Source organism: Coptis chinensis, chromosome 4 (genome assembly GCF_015680905.1).
Source record: "Coptis chinensis isolate HL-2020 chromosome 4, ASM1568090v1, whole genome shotgun sequence".
NCBI lineage: Eukaryota > Viridiplantae > Streptophyta > Magnoliopsida > Ranunculales > Ranunculaceae > Coptis > Coptis chinensis.
Window position 1 is genome coordinate 86,889,392 of NC_141459.1, and position 22,800 is coordinate 86,912,191.

Sequence of the window (22,800 nt, forward strand, 5' to 3'; positions counted from 1 at the left end):
GGTATGATTTAATTTTGAGGACAAAATTTTCTTTTAAGGAGGGTAGGATGTAAAGTCCTAAATTATTATTAAGGGTAAATTAGTAAAAGGCACTTGAACCTTAGGGGCAATTACGTACTTGGTCAGTCAGATAGACGATTAGCCTGACGTAACGTAAATTTATTTAACACCGACCGAGAAAACCAAGTTAGTTCAGAAAAACCTCTCCAAAAATTCTAAGGTTTCATATAACTGGCTACTTAGAATATTCGAAAATCGAAAAGAAGATAAATAATACGTGATAAAATAATTCGATACCGGGTAAATTCGTGTGCGCATAATTAAATACTTGCATAGTCAATAAGAGTCTGTCGCCTGTAAACCGGAAACTTTAAAAACTGGACAAGTCATTCGACGACAGCGTCGTAATTTCGGTATCGCGTGCGCAAATTTGGGTGTTGCACGCGAGAGCGGGGGATTCAAAACCTTGTTGGATGCTAAATTAAGAGGTAAGGGTAGGATGGTCTTTTTATCAAAAAAAAATTAGAAATCGCATAAAGCAAAAACCAAACCGCACGAAATCAAAAATCGCACCAAATTTCTCTCAATTTCGCCCACCTCTTAAACCCTAGGAGAGAGAAACCCCAAATTCACCCAATTTCAGTGATTAAAAACCTCAATTTGAACACCCAATCCTTAACAACAATAAACGCGAGTGTGGAGATTCAAAATTTTATTTGAATTACGTCGTATTTTCCGCAAAAGGTGAGTAATTTTGTTTCAAACAAATAGTTTAAACTCATTTCAATGGATTTGGTTGTATTGATGAAAGTATTGAATTGCGGGGGTGGTTTAAATTTCGGCAGTAGCTTGTTTGGAAAAGACAGAGTTGGACGAAATAGGTGGAGCAGCTAGCTAGGGAGTTATTCTTACTGACTCAGTAAGAATTATATATATTCACTCTATTTTAAAGAAGTTTATGTTAGTATATACTTGTTTAGGATTAGGTCGATTGATGAACGATTGATAAGGAACACCCCCGTAATTATTTCTAGATTTAAGGTGAATTGAAGAGTGGAATTTGTTTGTAGTTGGAGTTGAGAAAGATCTTAATCGTTAGTGGAATTGATAGGATTGGTATTGACATAAAGGCCACAGACACCGTCAGAGTAACAGTGCTAGAAATGGCCTGTAGCGCTGTTGGCAGTAGTTAGAGGAAAACATTTACTGAGACCAAATTCGTAGCGTTGAGATTCTTCTCGGCTTAAGTTAGATAAGAGTTCTCGTTAGTTATAAATTCTAATGACCAACGTGTATATATGATGTTATAGGAGTAAATACGAGTGGATTCGGTTAAGTGGGCTCGATTCGGTTAAGTGAGCTTGAGGAGAACGGAGCTTTCTAAGGTAGGAACCTACATACCAATATATAGTCTGCTTATTTTCATGCATGATTTGAGTTGCTTAAAATAATAAGAGATAGTTTGCGTATCAATCATGCATGTATATATGATATTCATGTTTTTGCATTGTAGTTTTCCTCGATATAAATTAAGTATATGGATAGCTTTCGGGTGAAATGGTTTTTTTGCGAAATCTGGGTAGCGGGGATTTGTTTTCTTTGTTAAAAGAGTAAAACTGGTTTTGGGAAGGGTTCTTGTCTCTTGTCTCTGTAATGAGACAGAGAGATGGATTTTGTAATGCGGGTAAGGATTACCCGGTTGTTTGTAACTATGTGTGAGGTTCTGGATTGTCCCAGGGATGGTTGTTGTTATTTACGATGATTCGCCGTTTGGGAATCATCGGTTGTCATTTACTATGACTGGCCCGTTTGGGAGTCATAGGTTGCGTTTACTCGATTGTGGGAAATCCAGGAACTCACACATACAGAACCAACAGTTTTAAAAGAAAAACTAAATATGTAACTATAGTATTTGGAAATAATCGGTAATACGAGTATATATATAGATATTACTATGCTTATCACGAGGGGATTTAGAAAAGGAATTGTGAATTCCTATACAGAATGAACTGTTGTCGCATTCGGAGACAAAGATTAAGCTTCTAGATTCCAACTGTGGTGTACACCTTTCGAGGTGGTGGGCCACCTTTAAAGGGATGCATCACTGGATGTAGTATGGGAATTCCTTTTCTACTTTTCTAGATAACCATGCTTTGCAGACGCGGTCAATTTTGTATGGTGATTAGCTTGTGTGGGGTTACATGTTACCTCGATGAGATTTAGATGCGAGGAGTGAGAGTTTAGTCCACTCCTGGATGTGTGTCAGGATCCTGAGCAGTCTGCAGTCGTCGAACGGTTGACCACCGTAAGTTAGGTGACAGCCCGTATGGGGGTCGTGGTCACATGGCCCACCTGAGCCCTAAAAGCTTTGGGGATTTTGTGTGTACGAACACGACAACAGCATTTTAGCTCCCTGCCGGTAAAATCAGGAAAACAACGGTGCATGGTTCACACTGGAAAGTACTAAACCGAGATTTGCCTGTGACTGGGGCTGAGTACCAGTCGTACCCTCACCATTCTAATAGGATGCAGCGGCCACAATAGTTGTATGATGATTGTAAAAAACTCTATTTTGTATATCAATGAAGCATGTCGAGATGATTTCTGCTAGTTAGTGATGTATATATATAGTCACGATATTTGAATACTTTTATGGAAACCCTGCATGTTTTAAATGTTTTCTATAAGTAAACTATTTATTGGTTATGTGCGCTTCTACTGGGCATAGTTGTTTTGCTCATCCTACATTAACATTTCAGTCGAGCCCGTTGCAGAGGAGACTTTCCCTACCACCGAGGATGATGGTTATGGGGATTTGGGTGGTTTCCCCCATGCTTGATGAGGGACAGAGTCAAGTCATATTTTTGGTTGTATAGAGATAATCTAGTTTATTCTTTTGTTTTATATAGAGAGCATATCTCTTTTCTTTTGGTTGTATAGGAGAGCTTCGCTCATTTTGGATGTTATACTCGATGTATTGGAGTGTAGTTAATCTTAAACATTTTGGATATGTATATGGACATCACTGTTGTGTATAAAGTTAGGATTTATGTATATGGTGGTTGTTAAGGATGAATTATGCGATGTCCAGGGTTTATGACAGGTTTTGAGTATACGAAACGTCAATTAAACAAAGGAGACTCCGTCGAAATTTCGTTAGAATCGGGATAGCGACCGCCTCGAGATTCACTCCTTGTCCTCGGGAGGTGTGTTGAGTCTCGGGGCGTGACAAATGCAATCTTGCTGTTGCAGATTATAAGCCGCTTAATGCATATCTGGTTTTGTTGCATGGGCGTGGCAAAACCATATTGCTAATTAGCACAATACTCTCAATACGATTTGGTTCACATGGAAACTTTTGGTGTTATTTCTGTATGCAAATGCTAAGTTAATTTGCGGTTATCTTTTTCGACATTGTAATGGTGATACTGGAATCCCGAAAGTGTCGTATATTTTATATGCATGTTGATGTACCTGTTATTGTATAGTTAATACTACAATCTAATACCATTTCAATATAAGGATCGAAAAACCATGCTCGATCAGAAGGAAGTTGATGTCAAACGCGTTTCTTTACTCTATTAGAATTCCACGACAAGCCAATACCGCCAACATAACAAACTTACGGCACAAGGGTGCCGCCAAAAGACCACACTGACGGCAATCAACTGTCGTAGCTCATTTTTCATTCAAATTTTTTTTACCCCTACTGGAATTCCACGTCAGTCAGATGCCGCCAACAGAACAAACCCACGGCACAGGGGTGCCACTAAAAGACAACACTAACGGCAATCAACTGCCATAACTCATTTTTCACTCGAAAAGTGAGGTGGGGTGCTTTAGATGGCAGGGTGTATGGACAATGTCTAATTAAATAGAGGGGTTCCAGTACTACAGATTTAGACAAAGGGGTGCTAACTCCATTTTTTGGGTGTCAATACCGCGGCCCAAAACCAAAACTGCATACCAAATCTTTGAAAAATTTGGAAATCTTTTTCATTTCATTTACTAGACTTGACTACCAGTCAAATTTTGGATGCAACCCAAATGCCAATTCTTCAAATCTCGGCGTTTCCTATACGCGGTATGCCTACACAGGCTACAGTGCTACACCACAAAGATTAACAATAGTTTGGATCATTGCAACAGGGTAAAGCAGGCTATGGAGGGGTTTTAAGGGATCGAAATGGAGAGGTTCTCATGGCATTATGTGGAAACTCCACAAGACAGTCAGTCTTACATCAGGAGCTACTGGGGGTCCAAAAAGGCATTGAAGGAGTGGAAAAAATGAACGTAAAGGAGGTGATAGTGTAGTCGACTCACCGAGTGATCTGCATCTTGGAAAGAGGAAGCTCCACCTTGGTATTGTAAGAACCTGGTGGCTCAGATTGGGTGTGCACAAGCAAGATTTGCAGAGGTTAAATTCCAACATGTGTTCAGAGAAGGAAATCAAGTTGTGGATTACCTGTCAGGGCATCTCCAATGGAGAGTGTAAAGCGTATAATGTGTGAAATTTACACTCCTATTTTGAAAAAACTCCTTCCAATGGAGGGGGTAAACCGTATACAATAGCTATTAGTTGTTAAAATTTGGTGGAAATTCCCCTCTCATGCTATTAGCTAATAAGAAACACGGACGTAGCTTTAAATGTCGTTGGTGGGTTTTTTAAGTCCGGACGTCACTTCAACAGACGTGGGAAGTTAAAATATTTCATTTGCGACGGGCCATGACCGTCGCTACGTTTGTTTTCAGATTTTTGAAATACGGACGATAGTTGAAGTGACGTGCGATTCTCTATTTAAATTTTACTTTTGCAAACTTGCAACGGTTAACGTCTGTTGTTTTACTCTTATTTCCACACCACCATTGGAAGAGTCATGAGGTGTATCTTTATTACTTTAAAAATAAGAGTGTAAAATCCTAGTGGCGCCTACATGGAACCTATGTGGAGGTGGAGATTTACACTCTCCATTGGAGATGCCCTCAATAGTTAGTAGTAATTGCAGTACTCATAGTACAGAATGTAGTAACCAATGCATGTAATTCCTCCTCCTATGGATAAAAAAAACTGAGTGAATTGATCGAGGGGGATAAAGAAGGATAACCCCTAATTGTAGAAAAAAAAAAAAAAAAAAAAAAAAAAACAATAGTTTGGAATGAGATTTGATTACAGCAGAGATTATATAGGCCCACCACCCATGAGGCCATGATGCTCAATTATCCAACAATTAGTTTGTTGAGCAGCCTAATGATATCTGGGCACACACCATCGTCACACTGCTGCAACCTTGCTAACTACCATACGTGAATTTTCTAATATTTTAGAATTGTTAGGAAACTGTTCAAACTGACCTGTTCAGTTTAGGGGATGGTCCACCAAAATAATTTTATTAGTCTTTGATGGTTGCTGATTTGATAGACCTTGATGGCCAAGTGATCAACAATGTTATTGCGTGGATTCTCGTGAATTGCAGTCAAAGGAATCCATAAAACGCCCCACCATTATTTATACGTACTGTAGGTGTACAGATACAGCGGTCACCATACTCTACACTCAGTCACTTTCACGTACGTACAATGATACTATACAGAATTAGAAAGAATGTTAACGAACGAGAACAAAAAAAGTTAATATGCAAATTGGTATATTTCTACAAGTAGAGTTCTTGGAGATCTATGCCACTTTCATGAAAAGAGATGGTTATACTAACTCCACCTTATAGTGACTCTAAAGTTACTCCATTTCTAATAGTGGACTTATAAGATGAATTGAGAGCTAATTTTTTGTGGAGATATACATAATATGATGAAGAACGCCCCCACAAAAAATCAACTTAATTGAATATGTTTAACCTTATCAAAAGTTATACCGAAATTAAACAAATATGGGCCGTTGGATAATTTCAAAACATTATAAATGATATTTGACGAGGTTGTACATCTTCAAATGAATTGATTTTTTGCAAGGATAATCTCTATTATGTAGAGAACATCTCCACCAAAAATTAGCTTCTAATTCATTGTATTTAGTGGTGGAGTTTGTTTGGAGTAACTTTAAGTGGAGTTCATATAACCATCCCCTTCATGAAATAGGAAAAGGTCACTTTCACTTTAGCGTAATCCTATAAATCGAAATCCAAGCAAGGTGAAGCCAAAGTATTATCATAGAGTGCAAGGATATAAAGTTAGATACTTACATAAATTTAGTACACCAAACATATATGAGGGAATCCAGTTGGGATCCCTATTATTGCCGTCCAATGAAAACAAAACAGATGCTTGCTCTTTTCACTGCTGCTTCTTTGATCTTCTTTGAGATTTGTTCTTGTCTCTTTCTCTACTTTGGCTGGAAGTGCAGATAATTTGCTTCTTCTTTTGGTTCAGTACTGGCTAGAAGATGCGTGTGTCCAGAAGACCAGAACTCCATGTTTTCAAATCTCAACCACTTCTAGCAGGCAAAATTGCACTGGCCGTACGCATCTTTCTCATGTTTTCAACACTTCGAAGTGAACACTAAATTCATGAGCTGATTAATGATTAAAGTCGAAGTAGTTTTGGTTTTATGGATCATGATGCCCAAAGCGCCCAACATTTATGGTGTTTCACTTTTTGCGACTTGTAATTTTTTACCTCAAGAACTCCACAATAATATATGAATGTAGGTTTTGTCGGCTCATGAAATAGTGTTTGCCCAAGTTAGTGTCACCTAAATAAATTATTCAATGGCAAACGACAAGGGGAGATCGATCTCTCCTCAAATTAGAGCGCATTTGTCAAGATTGTCAAGAGCCGTGAGATAGAGTTGCACAAATCTCAATGACGGATGAGTCAACATAAAAACAAAAATCATTTTTATTTCCATTATTCACACTGCTTTTTCTTCTAAACTAATCCAAATTTGAATTGATTATCGAAGAAAATGTGCTATCAAACTCAGATCAGCAGTTAATATGCAATCACGATGACTCTTCGCTAATTTATTTGATCGAACTAATACCTTTAATAACTTTGTTGTTTATCCAACATTGAAGATTGATGTATGGGTCTTAATAATTTCGGTCTTAATTTACTATTCAACATCGGATTGTAATGAGAATAAATGTTGAGAAGAGATGAAGCGAACAAGGCGAGGGAAGTCTCATTTTTTTTTTAAATGAGCTCATGCTCATGTTTCCCGGCCCTAAAAACAGCCCAACAATACTTATTGACTTTTTTGTGTAGGGTGGGTGAGGTGAAAAATACTTTTTAACTCACCCCTAATGATTTTTTTTAGTGGCTATGGTTAGGAGTGTTAGAAATATACAACTTAATTATACTTACTATTTACTAATTACCAAACCATACAAATATTTTGTCTTGTACTTCTTAGTTAAATCCGAGCCTAGTGTAGATACATTATGTCCTTAAGACAGATTTTCCCCCTCACGGTGCTTGATGGTTGATAGGAAACTGTCTCCCAAGATAGAACGAATTTTCTTCTATAGAAAGCTAACACTTCAATTCTATAGAATCAGCGAACACAATATAGTATTTGACTAAAAAGAGAGAGAAGAGAAAGATCATAAATGTATGATCTGGTGTGTCTTTCTCTCCAAATTCATCCACTATTTATAGGTGAGAAGTGCATTTTCAAAACAGCACAGTGACTCTTTGAAAAAGTTAGGCACCTCTTTGAAAAGTCACATGTTTCGAAAGGACGCACCATTTCGGCATAAAATACACTGTTTGGAACTAGTGCCTATTTCGAAAGGTTGCACCTTTTTGGCATAATGCACTGTTTCGAACCAGTGCACCCTTACGAAAAGGTTTTTCTCTCTTTACGTACTGTTTCAAATGAAACCCATTTCATGTCAAGTGGGGTAACTTGGGAGACAAATTATTCATTCATATTTCAATGGATTTGTGCAAATTCATTTTTCTAACAATCTCCCACATAAATGAAGATTTGGCTTCTTCTATTATAAACATCGGATTTTCGTTCTTTTACAAATGAAAAGATACTGCATCAAGTCAAATAGCATGAGAGGCCTTGAACTTGCCTTAGTGAAAGACGATCGGATTTAATTGGTTGATCAGTAGACTTCAATTAATGTCCTTGAACTGTCAGCCGTTTGTATAAATCTAGACAATCATCTTCACGCAGTACCTTCTCGAATAATGTTGGTTCTCACGTTTGTGTTTATTTTGGCCTTGAACATTTCTTGGTTTCAGATAGTGCTTCTGAGACATTTGCCTCTAAAATTCTCATAGAAGCAGCCCCACTTTGCACTAACATTAATAATTTCTATAAAGAGTATCCCGCAATACTCCACTTGGATAACATAACTTTCCAAGAAATAGTAAATCATTAAAAACTTGACTTATCCTGGGTCTCGCGGCACTAGACACTGTCTTATATAGGAATGGGTTAGAGTATAATATTACTCTCTAGTGCTTACTGAGTCATAGACATAATTCAGTTGGCCCATTAAACCTAGATCTTGAGATCTCGAGTTAACTAGGTTGGTTTTTCCATTATGAGGACTCTTGGTTGATTATCTCAAAGACTTTAAGCTCATTCCCCTTGATAATCTTTCCACTCGCTTTCTTGCTAAATCTTTTGTAATATAAGCGGATCCGCAATGTTATCTTTTGACCTTACATAGTCAATTGAGATAACTCCATTTGAGAGCAATTGTCTAACGGTATTATGTTTACGACAAATGTGTCGAGACTTTCTGTTATACATACTACTATGTGCTCTACCAATAGCAGATTGGCTGTCACAATGTATACACACTACTGGCACAGGTTTAGCCCAGTTTGGAATATTCTCTAAGAAATTTCGAAGCCACTCTACTTCTTCTCCAGCTTTGTCCAATGCTATGAATTCTGATTCCATAGTGGACCTCACTATGCACGTTTATTTTGAGGATTTCCAAGAAACAGCTGCACCTCCAAGTGTAAAGACATATCCATTTGTGGACTTTGAGTTTTTAGTGTCATATATTCAATTACCATCGCAGTACCCTTCTGGAATGGCTAGATATCTTGTATAGTGCGGACTAAAATTCGGAGTATACTTTAAATATCCCAAAACTCTCAGTATGGCAGTCCAATGATCTCTGCTAGGATTACTCGTATATCGACTTAGCTTGCTCACAGAATATGCTATGCATGTCAGGCCTTATACAGTTCATGACATACATTAAACTGCCAAGTATACGAGAGTACTCTAGTTGAGATATGCTATCTCCAGTAGTTTTGGCTAAATGAATATTTACGTCAACTGGTGAGCTTTTTGGTGTGATGTTATAGTTCTTGAACTTTTCAAGAATCATCTTAATGTAATGAGATTGTGATAGAACAAGTCCATCCTCCGTCCTAGAGATCTTAATTCCTAGGATAACATCAGCGACACCTAAATCTTTCATGTCGAACTTAATAGACAATATTTGTTTGGTATATTTTATGATATCCATATTACTATCTAAAATTAGCATATCGTTTACATAGAGACAAACAATGACGCATCCCTTTTGAGTGCTTTTGACATAGACACACTTGTTACACTTGTTTATTTTGAAACCCTTTGACAACATTGCATTTTCAAATTTCTCATGTCATTGCTTAGGTGCTTGCTTTAATCCATATAAGGATTTAACAAGCTTGCAAACTTTCCTTTCTTGTCCAGGAGCAATAAACCCTTCGGGTTGTTCCGTATATATTTCTTTCCTCTAACTCACCATTCAAGAATGCCATTTTTACATCCATCTGATGTATCTCAAGTTCATGTATTGCTGCTATTGCTATTAGCATTCTTATGGAAGTTATTCTTGTAACTGGAGAGTAAGTGTCAAAATAATCCAATCCTTCCTTTTGTCTATAGCCTTTGACCACAAATCTAGCTTTATACTTGTCGATTGATCCATTAGTCTTAAATTTCTTTGTGAATATCCACTTGTATTCCAAAGTCTTAGAACCTGGTGGTAAATCCACCAATTCCTATGTATGATTTTGCATTATGGATTCAATCTCGCTATTTATTGCTTCTTTCCAATAAGTAGCTTTTGGAGATGAAATTGCCTCCTTGAACGTTTGAAGATTATTTTCCAACAAGTATATTAGGAAATCAGGCCCAAAAGACATTGACGTCTTTGACCTTTTGCTACGTCCAAGTTCCTCCTCAATTTCACTTTGTGTAGGATGGTTACTAGTTGTAGCATTTAAAGTTCTCTTTGTTGAACTTGACTCTATACACATGTTATATGGAAATGTATTTTCAAATAATGAAGCATTCCTTTGCTCAATAATCATATTAACATGTATATCTTGAATCTATTATTTATGAACCAAAAAACGATATGCACTACTATTGTTTGCATATCTAATGAATACACAATCAATAGTCTTGGGTCCTATCTTTACCTTCTTAGGTTTTGGGACTTTCACTTTTGCAAGACACCCCCACACTTTCAAGAATTCGTAAGAAGTCTGATGACCTTTCCACAATTCGTATAGTATTTTAAGTGTTTTATTGTTAGGAATTTTGTTGAGTATGTAATTGGCAGAAACCAAGGCTTTCCCCCACAAATTTTGGGGTAAGCCAGAACTTAACAACATAACATTCATCATCTTTTTTAGAGTTCGGTCTTTGTGCTCTGCAATACCGTTTAATTGAGGTGAATAAGGAGCCGTAGTTTGATGAATGATTCTATGTTCAGAACAGAAACCTTTAAAAGGTGATTCATATTCACCCCCTCTATCGCTTCTTATAGCCTTAATCTTTTTGCTTCGTTGAATTTTCAACTTTATTTTTATAGTGTTTGAACATTTCAATTGCCTCATCTTTACTTCTCAACAAGTAAACATAACAGTATCTTGTGCTATCGTCAATAAAAGTAATGAAATACTTTTTACCATCTCTAGTTTGCACGAACTTAAGATCATATATCTGTGTGTTTTAAGTCTAAAAGTTCAATACTTCTTTCAACAGAATGAAAGGATGATCTGGTCAACTTAGATTCTACACAAGTTTCACATTTATGGTGTGGGTCTATTTTTATCATTGGTATATAGTCTAAATTAATTAATTTACATAAAGTGTCATAATTAACATGTCCTAATCTACCATGCCATACATGTGAAGACTCAATCAAGTAAATAGAAGATTCCACTTTATTAGCTCTTTGGCGTGCAATATTAAAACAAGACATCCTAAAGAGCCCATCCTGAAGATAGCCCTTACCCATGAATATATCATTCTTAGTTAATACAAATTTATCATAAACAAAGACTAACTTAAAGCTATTAATCTTGCTCAGCAGCGACCTAGAAATCAAGTTCTTGCGAATGTCAAGCATATTGAGCACCTCATTTAAAGTTAGTTCCTTCCCATAAGTCAACCTCATCACCACTTTTCCTTTGCCTTCAACCTTGGTTGTAGAAGAGTTTCCCATAAAGAGTTGTTCTTCCTTTTCCACAACATGATAAGTGGTGAACATCAACTTGTTGGAGGATATGTGGCGAGTAGCACCAGTATCCACCCACCATTCCCTTTCATTTCCAATCATGAGACATTCATAAACCACAATAGATAGGTTCATGTTATTAACATTGTTAGAAAGTTTGTCCATTGTCACATTTGCTTCAGTCTTTTGCTTATTGTACTTATTTGGCTTGCGACATTCACTTGCCTTATGTCTAGCCTTCCCACAGTTGTAGCACTTGCCTTTGAACTTAGTAGACGTACTACTCTCTTCGCCTTGAGCTTTGTCTTGGCGCTTCCTCTTTCCCTGAGTACTTGATCCTTCCACAACATTGGCTTTTGCCACCATAGGATCATTGCCCTTCTTCTCAGATAGACAGTTATCTTCCTCTATTCTTAGATAGACAATCATTTCTTCAAGATTCATATCTTTGCGTTTATGCTTAAGATAGTTTTTAAAATCTTTCCAAAATGGTGGTAGTTTCTCAATCATAGCAGCCACTTAGAAAGATTCTCTTAGGGTCATTCCTTCAGCAATGACATCATGGAGGATTATTTGAAGTTCTTGAACTTTGCTTATGACGGTCTTACTATTCGTCATTTTGAAATCAAGAAATCTGCCAACTATGAATTTCTTCATGCCAGCATCTTCACTCTTGTATTTCTTGTCCAATGAATCCCAATGTTCCTTAGAAGTTTTGAACACACTATACACATTATATAATGAGTCAGCCAACTCGCTAAGGACATAATTTATACACAAAAAATCAGTATGAAACCAAGCATCCTTGGCCAAAACTTTCTCCTTGTCGGTTTCATTAGGGCTTACATTAGGAGCCTTATCCCACAAAAACCTTACCAAATTAAAGGTGGTCAGATAGAAAAGCATCTTCTATTGCCAGTGCTTGAAATCAGTTCCACTAAACTTTTTAGGCTTCTGCCCATGAGGAATAAAATGTGGAACAACAGTTGGAACAGTAACAGCAGGTGTAACTGGTGGTGTTGCCATATTATGAAATACAACCAAACTTTGTTATTCCTTTAAACCAAAAAAGAAAAGAAAACATAAACTAATTATGTTCGGTAAAGAAGAAGAAGAAAAATGAAATATGTCTTAAGTTGTTAGGAATATACAACTTAATTGTACTTACTCTTTACCAATTACCACACCATACAAATCTTTTGTCTTATTAGTGTCTTGTACTTCTTAGTTAAATCCGAGCCTAGTGTAGATACACTATGTCCTTAAGATAGATTTTCCCCCTCACGGTGCTTGAAGGTTGATGAGAAACTGTCTCCCAAGATAGAACAAATTTCCTTTTATAGAAAGGTAGCACTTCAATTCTATAGAATCAGCGAACACAACATAGTATTTGACTAAGAACAAAGGGAGAAGAGAAAGATCAGAAATGTGTGATCTGGTGTGTCTTTCTCTCCAAATTCATCCACTATTTATAAGTGAGAAGTGCCTTTTCGAAACAGCACAGTGACTCTTTGAAAAAGTTAGGCACTTCTTTGAAAAGTCACATGTTTCTAAAGGACGCACCATTTCAGCATAAAGTACTGTTTCAAACCAGTGCCTATTTTGAAAGGTCACACCTTTTTAGCATAAAACACTATTTCCAACCAGTGCCTATTTCGAAAGGTCGCACCTTTTCAACATAAAACACTATTTCGAACCAGTGCCTATTTCGAAAGGTCGCACCTTTTCGGCACAGTGACTCTTTGAAAAAGTTAGGCACCTCTTTGAAAAGTCACATGTTTCGAAAGGACGCACCATTTCGACATAACGCCCTGTTTCGAACCAGTGCCTATTTCAAAAGGTCGCACCTTTTCGGCATAAAGCAATGTTTCGAACCAGTGCCTATTTCGAAGGGTCACACCTTTTTGACATAATACATTGTTTCTAACCAGTGCACCATTCGAAAATGTTTTTCTCTCTTTACGTACTGTTTTAAAGTGAAACCCATTTCATCTCAAGTGGGGTAACTTGGGAGACAAATTATTCATTCATATCTCAATAGATTTGTGCAAATCCATTTTTCTAACAAGGGGGTGTGCCAACCACGTCTCACCTTATGACGTGGAATCTGTCTTCCCACTCCATTCTGTTTTATGGGTTGGGTTCAAAGGACATATATCTTTGACACATAATTTCACTCATGTGGACAGCCACACGATGCCCAAGATCTCAATGACTAAATTTAATCCACAAGGCAAGGCAAAGGTCTGCACTATATTTGGCAAGTTTAGAAATTTTTGATTTTTTTGATTATTTGTGACAATGTTTAGAATAGTTAGGATATCATATCTACAACAAATTAGCCTAATCCAAAACTTTAAATGCCCTAACGATTTTGAGTTTGTTTACGTGTTATGATAAAATATATCCCTAAAACCCCTATAGAAATGAAGGAGGGGAAAATAGAAATGAAAGTGAGTGAACTATGAAGTTCCAAAGTGTAATATATTTCCTATGTAATTCAAAAAGTGAACTATGAAGTTCCAAAGTGTGATGTATTTCCTACGTATTTCCAAAAGTGAACTATGAAGTTCCTATGTGTTTTATGAGTTGTGTTTTAATGAACTATATTACAATGTATTTTAATTTTATTGGTAATTGTATTTCTATGAAAATAATTATATTGATTAATTAAACATAGTGCATATTTCATTAGTTATACATACATTGAAAAGAACATACATAGTGCATTAATTAAAAAAACAGTGAAATTAAAATACATAGTTCATTAATTAAAAAAACAGTTAAATTAAAATACATAGTTCATTAATTAAAAAAAATAGTTAAATTAAAATACATAGTTTATTAATTAAAAAAATAATGAAATTAAAATACATAGTTCATTAATTAAAAATACATTGAAATTAAAATACATAGTGTATTAATTAAAATAAAATACTAGATATTACATAAGCTTAGTTAGAGCTAGAACCACCTCTAGCCTTTACCCATTCAACACGTATTTTAGCTTGTTGTTGCTCGATTATAAAAGCGGTATCGGGATGGAGGATACTTGTATCGATAGCTAAAATCTTAGCTTCATATTGCATATTTTGAAAACAATTTTTTTCCATTTGAACCCGATTCTTTTTCTTCTCTTGCTGTCACAGTTCTTTGACCATTTGCAAGCTCCATTTCCCTAAGTTTTATACACTTTTGTGTTTCATTTACATAATTTGCAAATATATCCTCTAAACGTGTAAAGAAACCCTCCAACATACCAACTGATTTTTCTTGGTTCCTCTTGGACTTGGCTTTCTTCGATCCAAGAGGACGCTCAATTTCTTTAGAACCCTCCAATTCAACTCCACCAACACTTGGTGAATTAGAAGTTGAATCTTCACCATCACTTTTGTGACCTTTTCCCTTTGTGGGGCGGCTTGACTTTGTCTCAAAAATGCTACTCCATTTTGGATTATCCTTGAGTATAACATAGCAATGATCAAGTGAAAAATACGCTTATTCTTGTTGTCGGTAAAACCTTTGGGTGATGATACCAAAGGTCTGGGGCTCGAACCCCGCTAGCATCAAAGAGTTACTGATCTTATTTAAAACAAGCTTGCCAAAAAAAAACACGCTTTTTCTTGTTGTTGGTACGTCATTCTTGCCTCGGACAACTAAAAAAAAAAGAATTAGATTAAGATAATCATAATCAAAATTTATAAATTGACAAATTGACAAAATTGTAATTACTCGGCTTTGTATTGTAGTACCACTTGCATTTTGAGCCTCCACCGCATTCACAATTGCAACAAACTTGTTCATCATTTTCGAAATATATTTCCATCTACCGCAAATTGAATCGGAAAACCTATCCGACCCACATATTTGATTGAACTCGTTTATTACACGATTCCAAAATCCTTTTGCATTTTGGAAAGCATCAATAACGAAGTTTTCACTAATTTTTATCCAAGCAAGACATAGAGCTTGATCTTCAAGCTTGCTAAAGTGAGTCGATGTCTTCTTTGGTTTTGATTAAGTGCTACCACTTTCTTGAGATGTCATTTGAAAGTAATTCAACTGATTTTGAAGAATATATACATATTTTTTTGAAGAACTGATTTTGTAAAAGAAGAAATATGATTGTTGGAAGTGTGTGTTGAAATAGAACAAATGTTGTATATATACCAAAGTTTTAATTTTTGACCGTTTTTGACCGGTCTGACTTTCTGACCATTGTTGGATATAGTCGTTTGGACTCTGGACAGGATGTTTGATTATGTCTGGAAAAAGAGAAATATATCGAGACGGAATGTTTAATTTCGTCTGATGTGTTTTGTAATCCAGACAGAATTAAATATTCCGTTCGAAGTTCACAACTCAGCTACTTTCTCGATAACAACTACTATTCTCATTTTCACTTAATCACAACTGACCAAATACAAGGTTTTTTTCAAAAAATGGTGAAAATTGTCAATTTCCCTCCCTTCCATAGTGACTGTGATTGGGAATGCTCCAATAGAGTTTGGGCAATTACTACTTGCGCCGAGCTTTCAAATTCGGTAATTTAGTAACATTGACAACATAACACTGGCCCCATACAAGTGTACACGATTAGTATCACTTGACGCTTTCAAAACAAAAAGAACCCCCGTTTTCAAACCTGCATTTATCACATTCCCACCAATCCATCCCATCAAATATTTACCCTATCAACCTCTCATCCCATGACCTTGAGATTCTCCATTATTTCAATTTTCAACTCCCCTCTCTCCCCTCAGTCTTACATGATGAGACTCATTTGGAACTTCTTCTTTGTCTCAGCTCACCACCCCCATCTCTTATTAACTCCCTCTCTCTAATAATCCCCATCCTCATTTTTCTCAAACCAAAAATGATTCTCATTTTCTCCTTACTCATTTTCTCCTTCCTCTCTCCTACACCAACTCTTTCTCTAAACCAAGAAGGCCTATTCCTCCAACAAGTAAAATCCGAACTAGACGATCCAGACCAAGTTCTCTCAAACTGGAACGAACGTGATGACACACCATGTAAGTGGGCAGGTATTACATGTGACTCAGTAACTAACTCAGTCAACTCAGTCGATTTATCAAACTCAAATCTAGCCGGTGTATTCCCACTCTATTTCTGCAACCTCCACAATTTGACTTCCCTCAATCTTTTAAACAACTCCATAAACTCAACTCTCCCTTCAGAAATCTCCACGTGTCAAAATCTCATTCATTTAATCTTGGCACAAAATCTTTTCCTAGGTTCTATCCCTGACACTATCTCAAATCTCTCTAACCTTATCACTCTTGATTTAACTGGAAATAACTTCTCCGGAGAAATTCCACTGAGTTTAGGCCGATTCAAGAAACTTGAATTAATCTCACTCACTGGAAATTTTTTCACTGGAAAATTACCCGCTGTGGTTTTCCAAATCTCTTCATTAAAAGAACTCAATCTGAGTTACAACCCGTTTTCCCCGAGTCAACTACCGAGTCAAATCGGTAGTTTAACAAATCTTGAAATTATATGGCTCAGTGGTTGTAATCTTGTTGGGCAGATCCCGGATGCAATTGGGAATTTAAGCAAGTTAAAAAATTTGGATTTGTCTGTAAACGGTCTTCATGGGCCGATACCGAACTCAATCACTGAGTTAACTAGTATAGTTCAGATTGAACTATTTAACAACTCATTGTCTGGTCCATTTCCAATTGGAATGCGTAAACTAACTGAGTTAAGAAGACTCGATGTGTCGATGAATGAGTTAAGTGGTAGACTACCTGATGAGTTATGTAGTTTGCCACTTGGTTCACTTAATTTGTATCAGAACTACTTTCAAGGACCTATTCCAGTAAGTTTAGCCCAGTCCAGAAATCTGTATGAGTTAAGATTGTTTAGCAATGCGTTTACTGGTGAGTTACCTAGTGAACTAGGTATGCATTCGCCTTTGTTATGGGTTGATGTATCTGAAAACCAATTATCTGGACCGATTCCGTCAGGGTTATGTACAAAAGGGGTGTTAGAAGAGCTGCTTTTGATATATAATTCATTTTCTGGGAATCTTCCAGAAGGATTGGGAAAATGTAGAAGCTTAACTAGACTTAGATTGAGGAACAATAAGTTTTATGGTGAGGTTCCAGCTGGTATTTGGGGATTGCCCCATGTTTCTTTGCTTGATCTTATGTGGAATTCATTCTCTGGTGGTATTTCGAAGACTATATCTGGTGCGTCGAATTTGTCGGTACTTCTTATATCTAGAAACCAATTTACTGGAGATATTCCTAGTGAAATGGGGTTGTTGGATAAATTGCTTGAATTTTCTGGTAGCAATAATTTGCTTTCTGGGTCTATTCCATCTACTTTTGTGAATCTTACGCAGCTTGGGCGACTTGATCTTCATAGCAATGCGCTTTCAGGGGAGTTCCCAGAAGGAATTAAATCTTGGAAACAGCTTAATGAGCTTAATCTAGCTGATAATTATCTGTCCGGCGAAATCCCAGCTGAACTTGGAAGCTTGCCTGTGCTAAATTATCTTGATTTGTCTGGGAATTTGTTTAGTGGGAACATTCCACTTGAGTTGCAGAATTTGAAGTTGAATAAATTTAATTTTTCAGATAATCGACTTTCGGGAGATCTTCCACCTTTATATGCCAAAGAAATTTACAAGGATAGCTTCTTGGAAAATCCAGGTTTGTGTGGAGATCTAGTGGGATTGTGTCAAAGAGGACAGCATGATAAGACCAAAGTTTCGGTGTGGTTGGTACTGATCTTTGTTCTTGCTTGTGTACTTTTTGTTGCTGGGGTTGGTTGGTTTGTTTTGAAGTATAGGAGTTACAAGAAGGAGAAGAAGGGTATTGAAAAGGCGAAGTGGACATTGACGTCGTTCCACAAATTGGGATTCAGTGAATATGAGATCTTGGATTGTTTAGATGAGGATAATGTAATTGGAAGTGGTGCTTCTGGAAAGGTTTATAAGGCTATACTTAGTAATGGTGAAGCAGTCGCGGTGAAGAAGCTCTGGACAGTATCACAGAAAGAAGAAAATGGTGATATTGAGAAGGGCCAGTTTAAAGACGATGGGTTCGAAGCAGAGGTTGAGACACTGGGAAAGATCCGCCACAAAAACATTGTTAGGTTATGGTGTTGTTGTACTAATAGGGATTCTAAGTTACTTGTTTATGAGTACATGCCGAATGGTAGCTTGGGTGATTTACTGCACAGTAGCAAGGGAGGCTTAGTGGATTGGCCAATGAGGTATAAAATTGCAATGAATGCTGCGGAGGGGCTTTCTTATCTGCATCATGATTGTGTCCCAGGAATTGTTCATCGTGATGTAAAGTCGAATAACATCTTGTTGGATAGTGAGTTTGGAGCACGAGTAGCAGACTTTGGGGTTGCTACGGTTTTGGATGCTGTTGGCAAACTGCCTAAATCCATGTCTGTCATCGCTGGTTCTTGCGGTTACATTGCTCCAGGTTAGTCCACTCCTACTGCCTGTGTTCTAAAAGCCCTATCACTTAAAAGTTGTTGCTGTGTATATAACTCATTGTAGGAATTTTTAGCTTCTATATGTTATTCTCCGGACTTTCTTATGTCTAATTGTTTGCTTGTTTAAGTTGTTTCACTTTTGATTCATTATGTTGTCTTTGTTCTTAAACTCCTGCAGAGTATGCTTACACGCTTAGAGTGAACGAGAAGAGTGACATTTATAGCTTTGGTGTTGTAATTCTAGAGCTTGTGACAGGAAAGCGTCCGAGTGATCCTGAGTTCGGAGAGAAGGATTTGGTTAAATGGGTTTGCACCACATTGGACCAAAAAGGAGCCGAGCATGTAATTGATCCCAAGCTTGGTTCAGGTTTTAAGGATGAGATTAGTAGAGTTCTTAGCATTGGTCTACTTTGCACTAGTCCACTGCCAATCAATCGACCTTCAATGCGAAGGGTGGTGAAGATGTTGGAAGAATTGAGTGCAGAGAACAAGCTTAAGACTATAAAGAAAGATGGGAAATTGTCTCCGTATTACGATGAAGTTGCCTCTGATCAAGGAAGTGTACCTTGAATGATTGTAAAAGGGTTTTGGGGTCGGGAGGAAGACAGCGTGAGGCTTCCCCTTCTCTTTGTTGTACTACTTTCACATTCTTCTGTAGTGTTTAGTGACATTTGGTTGCGGTGGGAGGGGTTTGGATTTTGGAAGGATGGAAAATGGAAAGCAAATTATAGTTTTCTGTGTGAAAAAATTGAGTAATTTAAGGTGTGTTGCAGCTTGTAAACTAATTAACCCTCAAAAGTTTTCTATTACATGATTTGAGATAGTATCCAGTTACATATTCAAATCCAAGCGTCAAACTCATTGTTACTTTATATCTGTTTCATGTTTGTAATTCGTTTTGTCATGTTTGTTTCTTTTTTGCGCTGGCATTTACTGGAGCTATACCTCAATGGCTCAATCCTCTCGTTTCTGGTGTCTATAGATAGGAAGATAGATATTAAAAGCTAGGTCTCTGTGGAGTCCGTGCAAGTCTTAACCATTGAACGAGTGGGTTGGTTTGTTTTGAACTAGAGCATGGATGCTGTTAGGGGTGGCAGTTTTGTACACGACCCGCTAACCCGACACAAATCTGACACGAAATTAACGGGTTTGGGTTGAAAAAAAAGACTTTTGGGTCATTTAAGGGTTGACCCGCCAAACCCGTCAAATAAATGGGTTGGGTTAGGGTCACACATGCTAACCCAGATAACCCGTTAGTATATCCGATTAGTTCCCGGGTCCAATGGGTCGGGTCATCAACCCGTGATCTGTATGACCTATTTTAAGTCCTTAAATATATATGTTCCCGAATTTTATTAAATCTCATAACCCCAATTACCTAAAAGAAAATACTAAACAGAAAATGATCAACTAGATTTAGAAGGATAAGCTGGCAATCCAGCATACAGAGTATTATAGATTCATTCAATAAAATATATTATCACGTATATTAACATTGAACTCTTACTCTAGTCTCAATTATATAAAGAGAACAATGAAGTCGTCAAAGTCACAATAATATTTGCATTATTTTAATAATAGGTTTGCCCACGAGGTAGCAAAGTGGATAAACTGGACATGCATAGTTGTTGTTTATAGTTTGGTTATGTTTTTTGTTTGGCTAACAGGTTGTTTCACTTGTTTGGTTCAGGCGTTCAGCAGATGCATGTGTTTCAACAACTCTGCGCACTTTTGCAAGTTCTTTTATTATTTAGATTAATAAATATTCTTTATCCAAAAAAAAAAAAAATAGAACTTATGGGTTATCTGTTAACCCGATCCGAAATTGACCCGTTGGCTTAGCAGGTCACCCGTTGGGTAACCCGTTACATATGCGGGTTGGGTTTGGGTTTGACAAACTTGACACGATTAGTAATTGGGTCGGGTTTGGGTTTGCTCTCCTAACACGTGACTCGAGTATGACACGACACGAACCCGACCCAACACGACCCATTGCCACCCCTAGATGCTGCCAATCCTACCATCCAGTGAGGCTCTCCGCACAAAAGTTCACGGTGAGGGCATACTTGGTTGTTGCCATGGGAACTGAGCAAAAAAAGATAGTTGTTAGTTTGTTACCATATTTGTTAGTTAATTAGTTGTTATTGTATCTTGGTGCAACTTTTGATGGTGAGTTGTGCAGCCTCTTGACCACCGAAAATTCGATCAAAATCTTTTACCCAATGCAAACTCACAATCTTGGTACTTGTCGCCATAATTTGGCGGGGAAGCTCACACTGGTATCATGAATCTTATCTGGTTACAAAGCGACTATTTGGAGCATATGATCTTTTAGTGAGTCTGAATAGGTCTTGGAGGGAACGTAGATTTGCCAACTACATAAGAAACAGTAGATGTAGTTATTGTGATTTGTGACTACTCATTACTGAAAAAACTTAACTGGTCAGTCATGGATACATGGGTCGAATGAGCAAGTGGATCTGTCTCCATCTTTTCCAACATTTTCGACCACAGGCCCCCATTAATCTTTGGTCTGTTGCATCTAGTAGAAGTCGTCGGTTGGTGGAGACATACCATGTTCTTTTCATTGAAGGTGTATACGGGAGAGACTCATTTGTCATTCATCATAAAGATTTATTAGTTGGCAAGATTGTTAAATTGATCTTACAGTTTTTATCCTTCATCAGCACCTGTCTTTGGTTTAAACTTTAAAACACGACAACAGCGGGAAGCCTACAGGAAGTTGCTGTTCTTGGGAAGCACTTGGTGTATCTGTTGATCGATGTCCCTATATCCGCACTCAAAGTATACGTTCTGATATTCAGCTATAATATTCTAACGACATACCAAAAAGAGTCTCAACTAAGTGTGAAGGTTCTCAATTTCTTTTCTATAATTGTTAAACACGTATTGTAGCGCAAAAAATTCGAATTTGATTTAGTTTTCCCGGAAATCTACAAATTCTATACCAATTATTATGAGTTTGGTTTTCGTATGAAAGTCATGTTGTAGTAGTAACTCTACTGTACGAAATTGATTATAAGTTAGTTTACAAGATACATTAAATAGCTAACAGCCTCACATTGTCGCATTGAAGTGCAAGATCGAGGACATACAACAAAATGGCAAAACATTTTGTAGTTCAATTCAATCCATTGTTTTGTTTGGAGACTTATTTTATTGAGAATTCTCTAAAATATTTCCAGGTATACTACTCTCAAGATATTGCATCTCATATAGGAAAGAATCTTAAGATTGTATAAGGAGAATATTTATGCATATTTGTTTCTATTTTTGTAGGATTGGATAATGGATATGGCTACACTCTGGTATATAAAGATTGGAGATGCATTATGGATATGGCTACCGCAAGTTAACAATGGTGCATATTCACAATTTTGGATTTCTTAAAGATCCTTTGGCACATAGATCCATTGATTTTACCTCAATTTGAACCGTTCAACACGCCTAAATGAAACAATTAATTGTATTCTTCACATCATCTAACCATGGCTGCATGGCACACCAAGCTTGTATTTCACAGCCAACCATCAATATTGTAGGTATATCTCTCTGCTCCACATCTTATAGCAATGCTCCCTGGATCATTGATACGGGAGCAACTGATCACATGGTTGGTTCTACCTCCTATCTCACCACTGATCACATGGTTGGTTCTACCTCCTATCTCACCACGTCCTCTCCATTGCCCGCACCAAAGTTTGTCAAACTTCCAAATGGGAATTGTGCACCTATTTCTCACATAGGGACAATAAATCTGTCTCCAATTTTTAAACTGTCAAATGTCCTTTGTGTACCTTCCTTTAGTTTTAATTTGATATCTGCAAGCAAACTTACTCAACATTCCAAC

At 37.1% G+C, this 22,800-nt stretch overlaps 1 protein-coding gene across 1 annotated transcript; it reads left to right on the forward strand.

The window, feature by feature from the left end:
- The first annotated feature begins 16,123 nt into the window (after nucleotides 1-16,123).
- Nucleotides 16,124-19,773, forward strand: LOC147505375 (uncharacterized). Its single transcript, XM_086557920.1, has 2 exons — nucleotides 16,124-18,916; nucleotides 19,108-19,773. The coding sequence occupies exons 1-2, from the start codon at nucleotides 16,327-16,329 to the stop codon at nucleotides 19,497-19,499; spliced, it is 2,982 nt and encodes a 993-aa protein (XP_086414046.1). The 5' UTR covers nucleotides 16,124-16,326; the 3' UTR covers nucleotides 19,500-19,773.
- The last annotated feature ends 3,027 nt before the right edge of the window (nucleotides 19,774-22,800 follow it).

Bases quoted from the DNA above. Each gene is read 5' to 3' on its own strand.
- LOC147505375 (XM_086557920.1), top strand. From the start codon at position 16,327: ATGATTCTCATTTTCTCCTTACTCATTTTCTCCTTCCTCTCTCCTACA. The intron at 18,917-19,107 runs GTTAGTCCACTC...AAACTCCTGCAG, and splicing joins TTGCGGTTACATTGCTCCAG to AGTATGCTTACACGCTTAGA.